Source organism: Hyperoodon ampullatus, assembly GCF_949752795.1.
Source record: "Hyperoodon ampullatus genome assembly, chromosome: 12".
NCBI lineage: Eukaryota > Metazoa > Chordata > Mammalia > Artiodactyla > Ziphiidae > Hyperoodon > Hyperoodon ampullatus.
In genome coordinates, this window is record NC_136925.1 from 12,262,293 (window position 1) to 12,279,416 (window position 17,124).

A 17,124-nucleotide genomic window follows, 5' to 3' on the forward strand; every position below is an offset into this window, starting at 1 on the left:
TAAATCTGGAACTTTCTGGAAAAAAAGAACAAGGAGTTGTCTGATACAACCGGGTGAGGTAATTTCTTATTTCCTCTTTCAGACACATCAGGCTCAGTGAAATTTAGTCTGATCATCTTTTCCTGAAGAACTGGATGCATATTCGGAACTAATTCATCCAGCTTCTCCCTTGGAGGAGACGTGGCACGGACAAACTAGATTCTTTAGAAGCGAATGCTTCTTAGATTAAAAAGTCATAGCTGTGAGTCATAAAGCGATACAATTAATAATCAGAAGATCATTATACTCTAAGGTAATGCGTCTCCAGTTTGCCAGCTGATCTCTGTTTCTGTTACACAGAAATTTGCATTTGGGGGAAAACTCTAAGAAAGTATATCTGTTTCAGAAAAACAATTCTAAGAACTAATGTTAGAAAAATAGGTACTTGCCAATTTTCTGTTTGTGCCCCGAGGTAACTGTTAAAGAAGCACACACTTTATAAAAGAAGATAAATAATATGTTAGAAATGTTGCCTTCCAGGAGCTTGTCACATGAATTTGTTTCAAATCTGCTTCTGAACACCAGCATCCATAAAATATGAAAGGTGGCTCTTGGTAAAATGAAACATTAACCCTTGCTCATCAGCCACTCTATTTTCAGGCCTTCAGAGTGCAGTTGTCAAGGATATTTTTGTCTGACAATGAAATACGGAAAAGTAACTCCTGTAAGTTTCTCTTCAAAATCCACTATCTGATTGCTTGAAGGAGATATAAAAGAAATCTCTTTTTCATAACACACACATACAAAATCGATACCTTAAACTACAAAACTCCCAACTATGAGAATGGCTTAAAGGCATTTCCATACTGGAGAATGATGTCAGCTACATGAATCAGTCAATGCTAGTCACAAGAAATATAAAACAGAAAAGCATAAAAACTCTACAGTAAATTCAAGGTCATTTTACTGGTCATATAAATGCCATGATTTAAGTGTTGGATTCTCTGACACTTTTAGTGCCTCTGTTCCTTCTAATTCAGAAAGATTTGCAGGAGAAACTCCTCTGTTTGATTAAAAAAAAAATCTTAAAAATGCATTCAGGCAATCTAGCTGAACTAACCTTAAATATTTATCCAACACTGACTAGACTAGACTAGATTTTGTACTGTGTACTATTTTCACGGAAAAGGGTGTTTCAAGCAGGACAGTACCTGGAAAATGCATCTGTACCTATTTGAAAACATTTTGATAACTAAATGAATGTTCTATCAGGTAAACAAAGAGACTTTTATCTTTGGTGAACTAATGTGTATTGTACTTATGGAGAACAACTTGAAGTTTTAAAAAAGCAAGTCTACAAGGACCTTAATTCCAAAAAAGGAGAAAGCATAAAAACAAACAAAAGACAGAATCTTGATCTGGCTATTGCATGCTGAAATTAAAATTTTCTGTGCCAAAAGTAGCATTTACAACACTGGCCAATAATAGTCTTGGTGTCTTTCTTGCCTTGTGATTAAGACTGAAGAAGAATAACTGTTAGAAGATTCAGATATTTACTATTTAAACTCCTTAAGCTGACTGACTGTTTGTGGAGAACGAGTCACTTATTTGAGGTACCAATTTAATTTAAAATTTCTTTTTAGATAATAAAATCATTATACCTGAATTCTTCCAATATCAATCATGTTTTAAACTTATGTAGGACCAGTAAATACAATTTTTAAACAAACCCGTCTAGAATAATTAAATATTTAATACCAATTTTGGCACAGTTAAAATCTAGATTTCAAAATGTCCTCTTTTTATAATACTCTGCCATAGATCTTTCACCTTGACATCAGACAGAGGGTTAAAAAGTATCAGGGGTGTAGCAAAGAATTGGTATGTGAATAGTCCTGGAATATTTAGGAGACTTTAAGGAAACCTGGTATCATGTTGTGAAATAAAAAAGAGTGGCAAGAAACATCTCCAAAAATAAGGTGAGGTGACCACAGTAGGCTAAAAGGTTGTCTTCTGAAAGGATCCTGCCAGGCACCACCAAAGTTATCCCGACCAGATCCTGCTGGGGCTGCTCTAAAATCTCCTGAAAAAGCTATCAACCCTTTTCCTGTGGACAGATTCCTGGATGAGACCAGAGTTCAAAGAGGTCCACAGGGCGTGTCTCTCTCCTGTCCCTCCCCTAGGGGCAGTGATTCAGTTCATCTCAGCAGCAGCCAGTGAGGGCTTCTCTGCTGGTCCCCGCTCCGAAGGCAGCTGGCAATGTCACTGCGAAAGTTGGTGCCAGATTTAGAGATTGCTGGGGAAGAGCATGGAGCATTGCTTGGCAGTGCTGCAATTTAGAGGAAGCTTCAGGAGAGAGCTGCGCTGTTTGAAACAGGCTCTGTATTTAGCTACAGACCCCAAAGCTTCACCTTTTAAGAAGACAGCTTTACCTCCAGTTTTTCTTCCTGACTTCCCAATTCCAGAAGATCATTTTAAGCAAAGAAAAGAAATAAGGTTACATTCTTGTAATTTTTTGAGATTGTTAGCTCGCGAGGAGAGAAGTTTCTTAAATGTTCTGGTTATTTTCTGAATCTAATTTCGACTATTGTTTCTATTGATTCACATCTGTATGAATGACTTTTTAATTACATGAAATTTCATATAATTTCACCATTAACTGAACAAGAGTGTTGTCAATTTCATGTGTCTAATACCAATTCACAGAAGCACCGTGAATGACTACACACTATTAAAATATTTGACCTCTCTGATAGCAAGGGAAATGAACAAAAATGGTTTCATTTGCTATATGTTGAAGGGAAAATATGGACTTCGGTCCCAAATTTCAGTCCTAATGATTTTCTATCGGAATTCTCTAACACCTAAAGGATCTTTCACTTAGTCTCAAAATTGTCACAGCTTTTACTCTTTTTTTGTATCAGATTTGGGGGTCACATAAGCTGTCCCAGACAGCATTTCACATACATGATATGAAAAATGTAACAGTGTTTCCTCGGCATGCATAAGAGAAAAGAAGGAAAGGGAAATCATACACCAGCCACATCCACCCATGCCTTCACCGAAGATACTTCATCATAGCCTCGTGCCATCCACGTCAAGGCAGAAAATAAAAACTTAACTCATGACCTCTTATTTATTTTATTAATTTTATAACTTTATTTCAAACATACTCAACTTCCTGTCACCAGTTTAACACTGTTGCAAGCTGGGACCCTGGGGTCTGAAAAGAGAGAGAGGTGTGATTTGCCCTTCCATGCAGCCAGGCACTCCGAAGAATTTGGGATAACAGTAAGCCATGGCTGGATGCTACCTGGCAGACATGCCAGAGTTTACCAATCTCTGCCATGAGCTCTCTGTGTCTTAATTTGTTCACTGACGCCATTGTACTAATCTGATTTCATGCTTTTGTTAATCTCCTATATGGAGTTGGAGAACCACGCATGCAGATTAAGATGGATAGAAATATTCATGACATAATTGCAATTATGCTCCAATCAGGAAAACCTAATCTGGAGTGAGATATAAGACTTATATTCTCCTGCCTAAGAGATGAGATGACTATGGAGTGAAGGGAGCCTGGTGATTTCTGGGGAAAAGTATAGAGGGCTTTATATGGTCCTTCCGTGGGTCCTGTCCACGCTCCTATTTAAAGGCACTCTCTGTGCTTCCTACCCTCTGTTCCGATTAAAATCCAGCTTTATTGCGGTAGCTTTAGCCATCCTCCCACTTCCAGACACACATTCTATCTTATTAAAAGCAAAACAAACAAACAAAATCTTTAAATGTATTTCTTTTGAAAGCTTCAATTCAGCCCGACCAAGATAAAGCTCTTAGCAACACACCTCGCTCTCCCTTTAACCCAACTTCCCTCCGAGCAAGGACGAGAACCCTAACGCTCCCCACCCTGGGCAACTCGCTCACTTTCTAAAATCTATTCTTCACGACACACTGTGGCCTCTCACCAAGGCTGCTGCACACCCCAAAGAGAAAGCTCTAAAACATCACTTAGTGCTGTGCCCTTATATGTCATCAGTTCTGTCTTTCTTTTGGTGCTGCAGTCAGAGCCACTAAAAAAAAAAATCTCTCCACTTGTTTTATGCCCCCATGTGACCCAGGTGGTCTCAAAGGAGAGTCAACTCTCTACCACTCACCACAGGCTTCATTTCTTGGAAGTCATATGCCCGGGACCCTCTCTCAATTTTCCTCCACTTGAAACTTTTGCTTTCTTAATCAAGACCCCGTTAAGTTCTGAAGTCTCCTATCACCCACTCCCCCATCTTCAAAACCCACTGAAGTCCCTGCTCTTCAGGGGGCTGTACAATGTACCTTCTTCCGTGGTCATGAGTGCTACCTAAATTCCCTGTAGATCAAGCTGGGAGATTCGTGCAACTCTCCATCTGAACTTTTTTATATGCAATACGACCTCTTTTCAAATTGCTCTCTAGTTATTTCACCACTACTGGCCTCATTTATTTTTTAAAATGACTTGGGAAGAATATTGGTTTTAGATGAGATAGCTAAGGAGGCTTGTCTACTTCATATGGTCACTGTCATGTGTTTGTAAATAAGTTTGTTTATCTGTATTTTTACAAAAACAATAAGACAAAATGAGACATTGACAGAAAAAAATGGTGGAAGGGAGAAACAGAAAGAAAGAAAAAACTGTTCATGTTTATTTAAAACATTTGCTACAAAATCACTTCCCAGGTTTGGATGAAACTTCTGGGACCTCCTCTGGCAGAGCCTGGCTCTCCTGCCAGTGCTGGGGAAAGAGAAAAGATGAGCTTGGCCCTGTTACTGATGTACAGAGCAGCCCTAGGATCCTCACATACCGATACAACAAAATTATCCATTTAAGTACTTTCCTTTTTCCCTTCCTTTCAGTGAAGGTGTTTTATTGTAGCTTATTTTGTACTACCATCTTGTTATTTTACCCCTCTGACATCAAGCTGTCTGACTGTCTTAGAGCCAGGCACAGCCAGAGACAGGAGAGATGTGAAGAATGGACAGGCACCAGGAAAGTGGTCTCCTAGCAACAGGAACTATTTCAAAGCTTTCATAACTCTTGTGCAGTTAGAATTTCCATAGCAATGTGGAGAATAGTAAATAGTGGCTATGTCACTATGTGCCTGTTGCAAATGAATTCTTCTCAAGAAATGATGGCTAAATGAAGGAAACACCTATATTTGTTCTGTTAGATCCTGTCTCATTATGTATGACACATATTAGTTTCCAAGGTCTAGGTTTGTTGCTGAAAGTAATATGTTGTGATAAATCAGATGGTTTAATTTTTAAAAATATTCTTATTCCCTCTTGGTGTTTCCACTTCTGTCAGTGACATCTGCTAAAGCAATTCAAAAGAGAAAGGGGCTTCAGAAGAAGACCCTGTACTTCAAGAATACACATTTTATGAAACTGAACTATTAAGATATCAGCTCTGGAGGTCACAACAAACTGCTAGTCAAAGAATCAATTTGCTTTTTTAGAAAAGTGAAATATAATTGAGTTGAGATGGTAGTAGGGTGATCCTTTCTCCTTCTCCTCCTGACTTGAAATAATTTAGGTTTTCTAATTCGACGCACTTAAAGCAAAGCCACTTTTAAAATGGATGAAGCCCCACACACATCACATTCAAAATGCCACAGTTACAGTATTTCATTTCTTTCCTCCTTAAACTGCAAGGCTCTCTTCCCTTCTGTGCAGACCCACCTGCTTCACAGAAGACTGTAAAAGTCAATATGGGTAAAGCCTTTTTTTGTTGTTTTATCTTTGACTTTTTTTTAAACATCTTTATTAGTGTAAAATTGCTTTACAGTGGTGTGTTAGTTTCTGCTGTATAACAAAGTGAATCAGCTATATGTATACATATATCCCCATATCCCCTCCCTCTTGCGTCTCCCTCCCACCTTCCCTATCCCACCCCTCTAGGTGGTCACAAAGCACCAAGCTGATCTCCCTGTGCTATGCAGCTGCTTCCCACTAGCTATCTATTTTACATTTGGTAGTGTATATATGTCCATGCCAGTCTCTCACTTCTTCCCAGCTTACCCTTCCCCTTCCCCGTGTCCTCAGGTCCATTCTCTACATCTGCATCTTTATTCCTGTCCTGTCCCTAGGTTCCTCAGAACCATTTTTTAAAAATTAGATTCCATATATATGTGTCAGCATATGGTATTTGTTTTTCTCTTTCTGACTTCCTTCACTCTGCATGACAGACTCTAAGTCCATCCACCTCACTATAAATAACTCAATTTCGTTTCTTTTTGTGGCTGAGTAATATTCCATTGCATATATGTGCCACAGCTTCTTTATCCATTCCTCTGTCGATGGACACTTAGGTTGCTTCCAAAGCCTTTTGAATTCATATTGGATGATTCATTAAAGACTACAAACAACCATATTATGTTAGTATGTATCAAAAATACACAGACACAGAAATATGTTTATCTCTACACAGACCCTTTCTAAATTGAAGGGAATATTCCTTACATTGCTTATATACTTTTAAGAAAGTAAAAGACCAGGGAATTCCTTGGCAGTCTAGTGGTTAGGACTCTGTGCGTTCACTGCCGAGGGCCCGGGTTCAATCCCTGGTTTGGGAAATAAGATCCCACAAGCTGTGTGGCACAGGCAAATAAATAAATAAATAAACATTTAAAAAATAAACATTTAGCTTAGGTGCTGGCATACAGCAAGAACACCATAAATATTAAACAAATAAAAAAGAAAGAAAGAAAGAAAAAGTCCATACAAATTATCTTGAATTATTGTGACAAAAATATTTTAAAGTGAAGAAAGCAGTAGAAATAAAACTGTATTCCTAGCATCTCCTATGGGATTATGAAGTAGATTACTAGATTTGAGTCATTATACAATATTTTACAGGTAGCTATTGCGTCTATTTGATTTTTTCTATTTTTTTTTTTTTTTTTTTTTTTTTGCGGTTCGCGGGCCTCTCGCTGTTGTGACCTCTCCCGCTTTAGAGCACGGGCTCCAGATGCGGATGCGCAGGCTCAGCGGCCATGGCTCACGGGCCCAGCCGCTCCATGGCATGTGGGATCTTCCCGGACCGGTGCACGAACCCGTGTCCCCTGCATTGGCAGGCGGACTCTTAACCACTGCGCCACCAGGGAAGCCCTGCTTTGGTCTATTTTTATGAAATGTTTGTTCACAGGATATAGCAAGGATATGGAAAGATGCCTTATTCTCCTGGACTGTGGTTAATGCTAGGGCAGTGTGATCACAGGTAGCATGAGATAGACCCATTGCTAGTGTCGGGCAACACACATTTAGAAGGTCAGAAAGAATTTCTGTGAATTCAGTGAGACATCCTTATGATGTGGTCTTTGGGATTTGCAAAATTTAAACAGGGTTCTTTTGGTTTTTCAGTAACAATTTCCACTGAGGAATTCTGAAAGAGACTTGCCTGTAACTGAAATCTGCTCTGTGTATTTATAGCACTGTTACAGGGTATTTTTAAGGGTCAATGAAAAAATATTAGATATGCAAGTTTCTATTTCAGTGTTGGAATGAGAGACATGACACTCTGCTATTAATTTATCATCTATAAAATTATTCAATTTGAACTAATCATTGAAAATGCAATAATAACAGTGCCAATATCCATAGTCTTATTCCCAATTAATACAGAAAATATATATTTACAGACACCTATTTAACAGAAGCATTTATTATATGATTTAATTACCCTTAAATCATGTTTTTTATAATTATTAGTCCAGTTAGCAAGTATGGGAAAGTTCTGATGGAACTGAATTTTTGTGCCAAATATTTTTCTTCATGCAAGCAGCACAACTTTGATAATCAGCCAACAAAATATCTGTCACATTAAAACCTGAATATTTTGATCATAGCCCAAGGCTTTTTAGAGAGCTTATTTCTGAAGAAAAAGAGAGGCTTATTTAGAGTTGGGACATTTTTTTCCTCTTTAACACCTAAAGTATTAATCTCTTCTGAAAATCTCATGCAGATAAATCATGGATCTTGCTTACAGCCCACACTATTCATCCTTAATCGTCAATCAAAAGTGTACCATGTGTCTACACACTTTGAACATTTTTGTTACATAAACATATTAGAGATAACATTAACATATTAGACATAACATTAACACAGAAGACTCTCAGGATAGTTATGGTTGGAGAAGAACATAGCTCAATTTCTTTTTTAACTTTTAAGCAACTTTGGTCTATAAAAAATTCAACACTTGGAAGATTTTTAATGCTGATATTCTAGGTAGAAATTTGTGATGTCTTGGTAACGAAGACCTAGATCAGATTTTTTAAATGATGAAATCCCCCCTTCCCCTTGCAATGTGAAATCATTCTTCTGTTTTCATTGTTTTTCATCATACGATGTTCTTGGAATACACATGTGGGTTTATTGCTGACATCTATATTATACTAAAGTGGCTCAGAAATACTGTTCTCCTCATCTGGTAAATGAGGTAAAAACCTTTGCTGACCTTCACTCATCACTGTGAAAGCTATAAGATGTGTACTCAGATGCGCATGTGTCTTTTTGCAATGTGCACATCATAATAAAGTTCTCAAACAAGCTAGAAAATGTGAAATGACAGTGGAGACCATCTTCTCAAAATTACTAGCATGGCACTGTGTCACTGTGTGTTTTGGTCACCACCGTCCCCAGAGTAAATGCTCAAATGATTCATAAACCTTGCAAACACTGCATTGGTGCTTGCAAGCACTCGGAATCATTGTTGCACCAGTTGGAAAACAATATTTTATCCCTAAACAACTCAAGTCTGAACTCCATCACTGATCTTGATGGATTTGGTGCAGGTTAGTGTCTCATGAAGGATGACTTCTTTCCTTCACTGCTGCCAAAACACCTACCCAGGACCTGCAGAAACGCTGTGATTATAGACCTACAGTCCTTGGGGACAATTACTTCCCAATCACGCTCCACTGTGTCTATTTTTTGTATTTTCTGAGCATTGACATCCATATCAAAATCATCCCCTTTGAGTAACCTTAACCGCACCTTAGTACAGAGACCAAAGAACCCCTCGTTCATCTTCAACATTTCCTTTCTAAAACAAAGTCTGTTAAGTATGAAGAATGGGGTTATGCTGTGTGTAGAAGCGTGAGTTAAGGAACAGGTTTAAGAAATACCATCGCAATTACATTTTAGGTACGCCGCCCACCCTCTTATCTACACCTATGATTGCATCATAGTCTCTCTTGAACCCACTGTCCCTGGCTCTTGGCACCTCTGGTTGCGTTTTCCCTTGCATCACCCCATCTGTTTTAATCTGTCACTTTCAGGGTCCAGGGAGCCCCCTTGAACTTTGTCTTAACATTTCTCGTTAGTGTTGACTCCCAAATGACTGTCTTTAGAGGAGACCACCTTTAACCTGAAGATCAAGTTATTAAAAGAAAAGATCCTATTTGTTAACATGGAAAATACTCTTCTAAGTATCATTCTTCTCTCTTGCAGAATGATCTTTCTCACCTCTCTCCGAAGAATGCAGTGGACCATGACGATCACAAAGCCTTGCAATGAATCAAACACAGCAAAAAGTATTTGAAACAAGATGGAGCGTTTGTCTGTCATGGCCAGAACTGCAGACATCCACGTCAGAGCCAGAAGGGGCAACACTACACAGGAGCTCCAAAGAGACGCCCTGTTGGAACACAGAGGAAGCGACATTACGTAGCTGCATGTACGTATGCCCCAGGCGATAACAAATCCCCAGTTCAACAAAGCATTCTTGTAGGTGGCACCAAGGCATTAACTTGGAAACCACAAAGCAGATAACATTTGATAGTTTTATTTATTTTTTGATAAACAATCCCACAATCGTTACAAAAGCCATTGCAAACTATAAATATTTAAGTATGCTCTTAGCTCTAATATTAGCAAATATGATTTTTTTTTCCATCGTAGCATTTTCTCACATGCACGGTAAAAGATTTGTCACAAGAAGATGTAAATGATTGGGACTAACATGGCGTTACTGGCGGTGGTGGCTGACAAAGCTGTTGTTGAAACTACTCCACACTTGGCACATTTGAGCGTCAAACCGCTATGAGGCTCACTCATCTGACTGCAAACAAACAGAACACCCACAAAAAGAACAAAATATTGAATTGTCACCAAAAAAAAAGTTGCCACTGCAAGTTAGCTTTTAAATACGATTTCATGCAGAAAAGTATATTTATCAAAGAAGAACGCTCTCGGTCATGTTAAAGATGCATTTACACTACACATTATTTTTGTAACATTCACCGCTTAATAATATGGGTCTTTGTTACATGCGAAGCATATTTCCATAATTTACACCATAAATGGCCCTTATGTCTACAGATCAAAGTTGCCCAATACACTGAGTTAAACAAAAGCATGTGTTTGTGTAGACATACAGTGAAAACCCTTTATTCAGACCCTTGATAATCAAACAGGTAAGGATTCCTAGCTTCAAAGATTTTCAATGTCACTTACAGAAGACACGTAATATCAATTAAAACCTTCTGAAATGTACAGATGTATCTCAGAAGTCCAATATAGGGAGATACATATTTTAGGCTTTTAGTCATTTGTGGAAGATGTAGTTTTATCTCAACATATTCATATTTGGAAATTTCTTATAGCATCAATGTACTATCTACATTTTAGGATGATCTGAATATAGGGGCTGATGAAATTTGATGAAATATTAGTTGATAATAAAAAGAGTGATAGTTTTCTGTTTAATAAAACACATTTAACATAGTCACCAAGTTCAAAATATTCTTTCTGCACATTTTGTCATAGACTCCAATAGCTTTTAAATGGTCTATTCAAGTCTAGAGGATATTGGAGGTAAATTCAGATTCAATCTGTTATCTCATAGAAGCAAAGTCACACTACGTAGAAAAACTTGACACATTTTTCTTTAGAAAAAATGTCCTTTGAAAATGACTGGTTTTTAGAACCCTATCATTTTAGGAAAAACCAAAAAGAATTACTTGAATCAAATTTCAAAACACTTTGAAATAATTTTCTGTGGTCTCTTGTCCATTCCCATGTGATGTTTATGTCTAAAATATAGGTTTGCCCAGTAGGTTTTTCAAAAAAATAATATTGTGGTGGGCCTGTATTACTATGTGTAAAATAAAAATGGCAGAACAGAGAAAGTAATAAGGGGCTCCTAATTCAGAAAGTCTGGTTTCTTTCAAAGAGGTGTCTTCACTGCTGAATTGCACTTGGATGAGATGATAAATCTGAAAGCTATTAAGTAAATTGATCCATAGACCCCCTGAGAAAAATCAAAGCTCTCAGAGTTAGATATGGGTATGGAGAATATGATTCTAAACCATTCACTTTACTGTTTCAACCCAGGGCATATGTACTAGACACAGGTGTCCAGACTTTTCCAAATAAGAAGTAATAACAGTCTACCCAGTTTGGTTCATGAGTGCCCCAATGGCCGGTGTGTGTGAAACTGCTCCCAGGAGAATGCCTAGACAAGTGGTCTCCACAATATATACTTTAAAATAGTAGATGAGAAAGTTCCGTTGCAGAAAAAAAAAGAGAAAATAAAATATTTTACTTGAGATGTTCTAAAAAGACATGTCATTGTACCTTGTTTTCATTCTTACCAACTATCATTTTATATAAGATGTGTTGATATTTACAATAAATTCCTCCTTGGTAAATACACCTTATGTATTAGAAAAAGTTAATCTAGTTTGGGTATTACAAAACTTGTCAAACTATTGTACTATTATTTAAATATTCATTCACTCATTCCTTTATAAATCTTTATTGAGCATAATCTATACGCCTGGCAGTTTCTAATAATTGATGATAAAAAGAAGAAAGGGAATAGATAGAAGAAGTAGATAAAATGGGAGGAGGAACATCTTGGTACCATATTTGATTCTAAATAAATAATAATGTTTCAAAAGAAACACACACACACACACACACACACACACATATATATATATAAACAACCTGAAATGGTCAATATTTACAATTAGGGAGATCAATTGTTAAGTTAATGAATTATCTTCCTGCCCAATGTTTCTTTAGATAATTCTGATGATTTCTTCTTCACTGAAGTCTTTTTCACTGGCCCCACTGCTTCTCTGTGAACTAAAAATTAGCTGCAAATACTCATATATTCTAAAAAATGACATTCAATCACACTTTGGAATAGAGAGCAAATTTCAATCTTTAAGTTAAATAAGATTTTCTACTATAGAAAATAAAACTTAAGCCTAGAGTCATTAATTTGTTAATAGTCTTTTTCTGCTTTGGACAGTAACCAGCATTCTGCTTCTACAACTTGGATTAACATCATTTCTATTTCTCCAGCAGTGGCCTTTGTACCAGAAAAAAAACAAAAAACAAAAAACAAAAAACAAAAAAACTGACTCAGTTTTTCCAGTAAAACAGGTGTAACTTCTAATGATATTTTTAGAAATAAAGGTTTAAAAATTATTATGTAGATTGAAATGGATAATTTGTAAATTCATAATATGACAATGTTGTCATTTCCCCTAAACCTATATTATCTCTTACAAAGAGCTATGTGAATCAAACTGGATGTTACATATAAAATAATCAAATGAGAGAAAAATTCTGAGTTTAATAAATCCTTAGCATTAAGTTCATTCTGATAATCTCGTCTCTTTTTCTGACTTCAGTGTCATGAATGGTGGAATGATGGATGCTTGATTGACAGAAGTTCAGGGTCCTCTGCAAGCAAGCTGTCCAGCTTGGTTTCTTCATTTCACCCATCATAATAATAGCCACCAACTGCTGAGTGAGTGCTCGCTATTTGCTAGAAATTCTAATGAAAGTTTTTTACACATTGTATTTCATAGCCTCTATTATGAGGTGAGAGTTATTATCCCCATTTTACCGCTGAGAAGACTGAGCTGCAGAAAGATGAAATAACATGCCCAAAGACACACACAGTTAGGAAATTGCAGAAATAAATACTGAGCGTGGCTTGCTCTTTTATTTTAAAGCTTTATCCTAACAACTAACCCACTCCACCCCCCAATTAAAAACAATAATTATACAAGTCTACACCACTAGTGGCAGAACTGAGTTTCTATATTCAGTACCCAATATCAACAATTTATTCTAACTTGATTAATCTAGGCAAGAAATAACTGAAGTAGCTATTGCTCCAATTCTAACCATACGTCAGGCTAATGAGTAATAGTGTGACAGTTTCAAGTTCACATGGTATAGAAAGCTCAGTGTCTGTACAAGTTCAAGTCTGCCTATTTCAAGTTGCTTTAGAGATTCATCTGAAGTGAAGACACTCTCTAGATAGGAAGTGATTCCCCCTCAGAAAGGAGCCTCCAATGATGTTTTCATTCATCACTGCAAGTTCTAATGCTTGATATGAATGATATCCAAGTTTATACTGAAAGCCATTAAAATTAGTCTTTTACTAGGAAAAAAAATGCCTGGACTATCTTGTCTTATAAATCATTACATAGATTATAAATATGCAAAGGACTTGAAATTCCCACCAGTCAGTGATAAAATACTATGCCTATTCAATAATAAATAAATTATTAAAAAATGAGAACAATTAAGGGTTAAGTTTTAAATGAAAGTACAGTCAAACAGAAAGGAGAAAGCTATAAACTTTTTATAAAAAATGATACAAAGGGAAATTCAAAGGCATTAATATTTCATTCAAGTTTTTACAAATTTATATGAGCTAACAATATAACCTTAAAAAGCTGCTATCAACCTGCTCATGAAATGTTATTAAATCATTAGATATGGTGATATTACAATGACCGTAAAATTAAAGGACATGATTTTCAAAATTTTATAAGTGGTTAAAATGTGCAAGTGACAATTATGAGTAACTCTTTGTAGCAAGTTATAGTGGACATGTCATAAAAATGAATACATATGATAAGAATAGTATTTCAGAAGTGATTATTTCAAGTGAAGACTTTTTCTGATATATACAATGAATCAAAGAAAATGTAATATTTTGCCCTCCTAAGGTTTGCTTGTCCTGATTCTCTTGTGTCCCATACTGAAATTATGTTCAATCTACTCTCCTGTCCTTTGTGACTAAAACTAGGAGGTCTTTGGAAACCCTCACCCAAGGACAAGCATTTCAAGGCTAGCCTCAATATTTAATCTTATCTTACAAAGAGGCAATATGCACAAACAAATCCAGATTTTCTTAATGGTCTCTTTAATTATTTTCAATTTTTGGTCACAGCTCTTTAGGAATAGCCCATTGGAAACTTGAATGGCAGAATGTACCATACACACCAGTTTGTCAAGAACAAAATTCAATGCACAGTCAAATGCAGTCGGTGACCTGGGATTGGAGTATGGGACGCACTGGTAAAGACCCTTCGAAATCCACCAGTTGCAGCTTACCCGGCTCTGTGTTTCAGCTTTCTATCTAGGATCCCATCTCTTGAAACAAGTTTATTAAATACCAAAATGCCAATCACCATGTTGACCTGTCAAATAGAAACAAAGGTTGGCCTTTGAATGATATTGGAGGGAATCAGGTCCCTGATTTTTCCTGAAAACCCACTTTTATCCATTCACAGCCTCGGCAGAATTATATACTCACAATGGTAGTGACAGGAAGAACTTCTCAAATATTTTACAAGTGTGTAAAGGAAAACGGGACACTGTAACAGTGGTGTTAGTGTCTGTCTCTTAAAGGATTCTCATGAGTTGGAAAGGTGTGTGACCTTAATGTTTTAAAGTGCATTAAGCATATTTAATTTCTATGCTTTGCAGCTTACACTGAGGAAATTAACATTCAACTGCCGAACTTTTAAATTGCCATACTATGCCAAGCTGGCGTTCTTCTCTCTGAGTCATCCTTGAATAAAATAAATTGGTTAATGAGTTTTACCCTATGCCTGGGAATCAAAAGTCTTTGTCTTGCAGTGTGCAGCTAGGGTGAGCCCTGGCATCCAAAGGTGCTAAGGCTTTGTCGTTGCTCCCAGCTGGGAGAAGAGAACGCCTCAATTCTGCATAGTGTGCAGCTATTTCTCCCATGAGGTGGGGAGCATTTTAATGCACCATGCTTTTCTAGACAAAGGAGGAAGCCTATTCAACTCAGCAGCATCCTTTAAGATGTACACTAACACTAATTTTTACAATGTGCTCTGTTGAACACTTCTCAGCATTTTCTAAGACTCTCTCATCCACTCAAAAGGTCTTCTGCATAATACAGCTGAAATGAAATCACACATATTTGTCTTTCTCAAGTCAAATTGTAAAAAGCTGTAGAGATTGCTGTGGTCTATTTTTCTTTAAAGATTTATTTATTATGTATGTATTTATTTAATTTAGTTTTGGCTGCGTCGGGTCTTGGTTGCGGCATGCGGGATCTTACGGGATCTTCCACGAGGCATGCAGAATCTTTCACTGCCGTGGGCAGGTTTTCTCTCCCTAGTTGTGGCACACAGGCTCCAGGTTGCATGGGCTCTGTAGTTGTGGCACGCGGGCTTAGTTTCCCCAAGGCATGTGGAATCTTAGCTCCCTGACGTGGGATCGAACCCACATCCCCTGCATTGTAAGGTGGATTCTTTAGCACTGGACCAACAGGGAAGCCCCACTGTGGTCTATATGTAGCAGCTTTACTCTAAGTGATCCCGGTTCTCTAACCTACCAGCGCTTCCTGATAAAGGAATCAAGTACAATGCTGGAACCAAGATAGATAATCAAGGAAAAATATTTTCTCCTTTTTCCCTTCCTGCCCCTCACCCTCCATGGTCAAAAGAATCTTGGTGCGACCCCCAATGCAAATGGTGAAGCCTTTACACTGAAACTAGTAGTTCACAAAATTTCTGTTTTAAATGAAGCAGGATGACTAGTTAATAAAAAAAAGAAACTTCCACTTCTCCAATATGCTTTGGGCAGATGGAACATAAAGCTGAAATCTGCTGAATTACTGGTGTAAGGAAGATCCAAAGCACCCGTTAGGTAAGGACTTAGGTGTCACTCTTCATAGCTTCCTTACAAGATACCATTTGATCAAGAGAAAGAGGTACTCATCTTTGTACGTCTATTATTTGAACTAAAAAAAAAAAAAGTGTATTCCATGGATTCTATTAATCTACAATTTAATCATGAGGGAATTCATCACCACTCCAAAGAACTTTTATCTTTTAATTATACACATACTTTTTGTTTCTTCATTTTAGGGTTATAGGTATGTTAACCTAGTAGCCAAGGGAAATAATTCAATTGATTAAATAAAAATTTAATGCAGCAGACAAAAATGTGTGCAATAGTTCCATTTTCCCTATGCTCTTCTAACCCTCATGCCTAGATTTTCTTTTTCTTGTGAATCACAAAGAGTTCCTGCTCTCTGTTATAATTTAGAGGCAGAAGAAGAAGCTTTAAAGGAAGAAAAGTCATGCAGAGGTATTAAGATAGATATCGCTAGCTTCCAATTTATTGAATGAATCGTTCAAGAAACCAAAGGGTAACTTTTCAATTAGAAATCTAATTGTACAGCAAAATGGATCTTCATATTTAATTCAGATTGTTTCTCTTCTAACATTTTTCAAAGATTTATTAGGCAAGAAAGATTTGTAATCAATAAATTCAGAGAGAGAGAAAGAAAGGCAGATTAGTGGGAAATTTTCATGTTCCTATAAACAAACATGTAAAGGAATTATTTTCTGATTCAGAAAAGAAAAATTTGTAAACCTTATGCATAACATATGGCAGGGGTTCTCAACTGGGGCCCGGGCAGGGGGGGGATTTTTGCCCCCAGACAACATTGAGAAATGTCTGGAGACATTTTCTGATTGTTAACAACTGAAGGGTATTATTGGTATTTAGTAGGTAGATGCCAGGTGTGCTGATAAATACACAGGACAGCCTCACAACAAAGAAATGTCCAGCTCAAAATGTCTGCAGCCCGGAGGCTAAGAAACTTTGACCCACAAACATATATTTTCTTGTTGCTATTTGGTATCAGCCACAGTTATTATTAAGAGATCTCAATAACAATGTAGCTCATACAGAGTAGTGTGAAGCTGAAATAATAATGATGAAATTCTATACATTAATGAGGAAGAATTTACCAAAACTTAAACTTCGTCACAAATGTGAAATTCCTGTAAGAGAAATCCCACACTCCCACAT

At 37.0% G+C, this 17,124-nt stretch overlaps 1 protein-coding gene across 1 annotated transcript in view; it reads right to left on the reverse strand.

The window, feature by feature from the left end:
- Positions 1-17,124, reverse strand: part of ADGRB3 (adhesion G protein-coupled receptor B3) — a gene marked incomplete at both ends in the record, with an annotated part of 799,939 nt that overhangs the window by 34,326 nt on the left and 748,489 nt on the right. Inside the window, 3 exons of the mRNA XM_079716603.1 lie at positions 9,478-9,649; positions 9,974-10,072; positions 14,383-14,468. Of these exons, the coding sequence (XP_079572729.1) occupies positions 9,478-9,649; positions 9,974-10,072; positions 14,383-14,468 (357 nt within the window). The remainder of the gene's footprint in view (positions 1-9,477; positions 9,650-9,973; positions 10,073-14,382; positions 14,469-17,124) is intronic.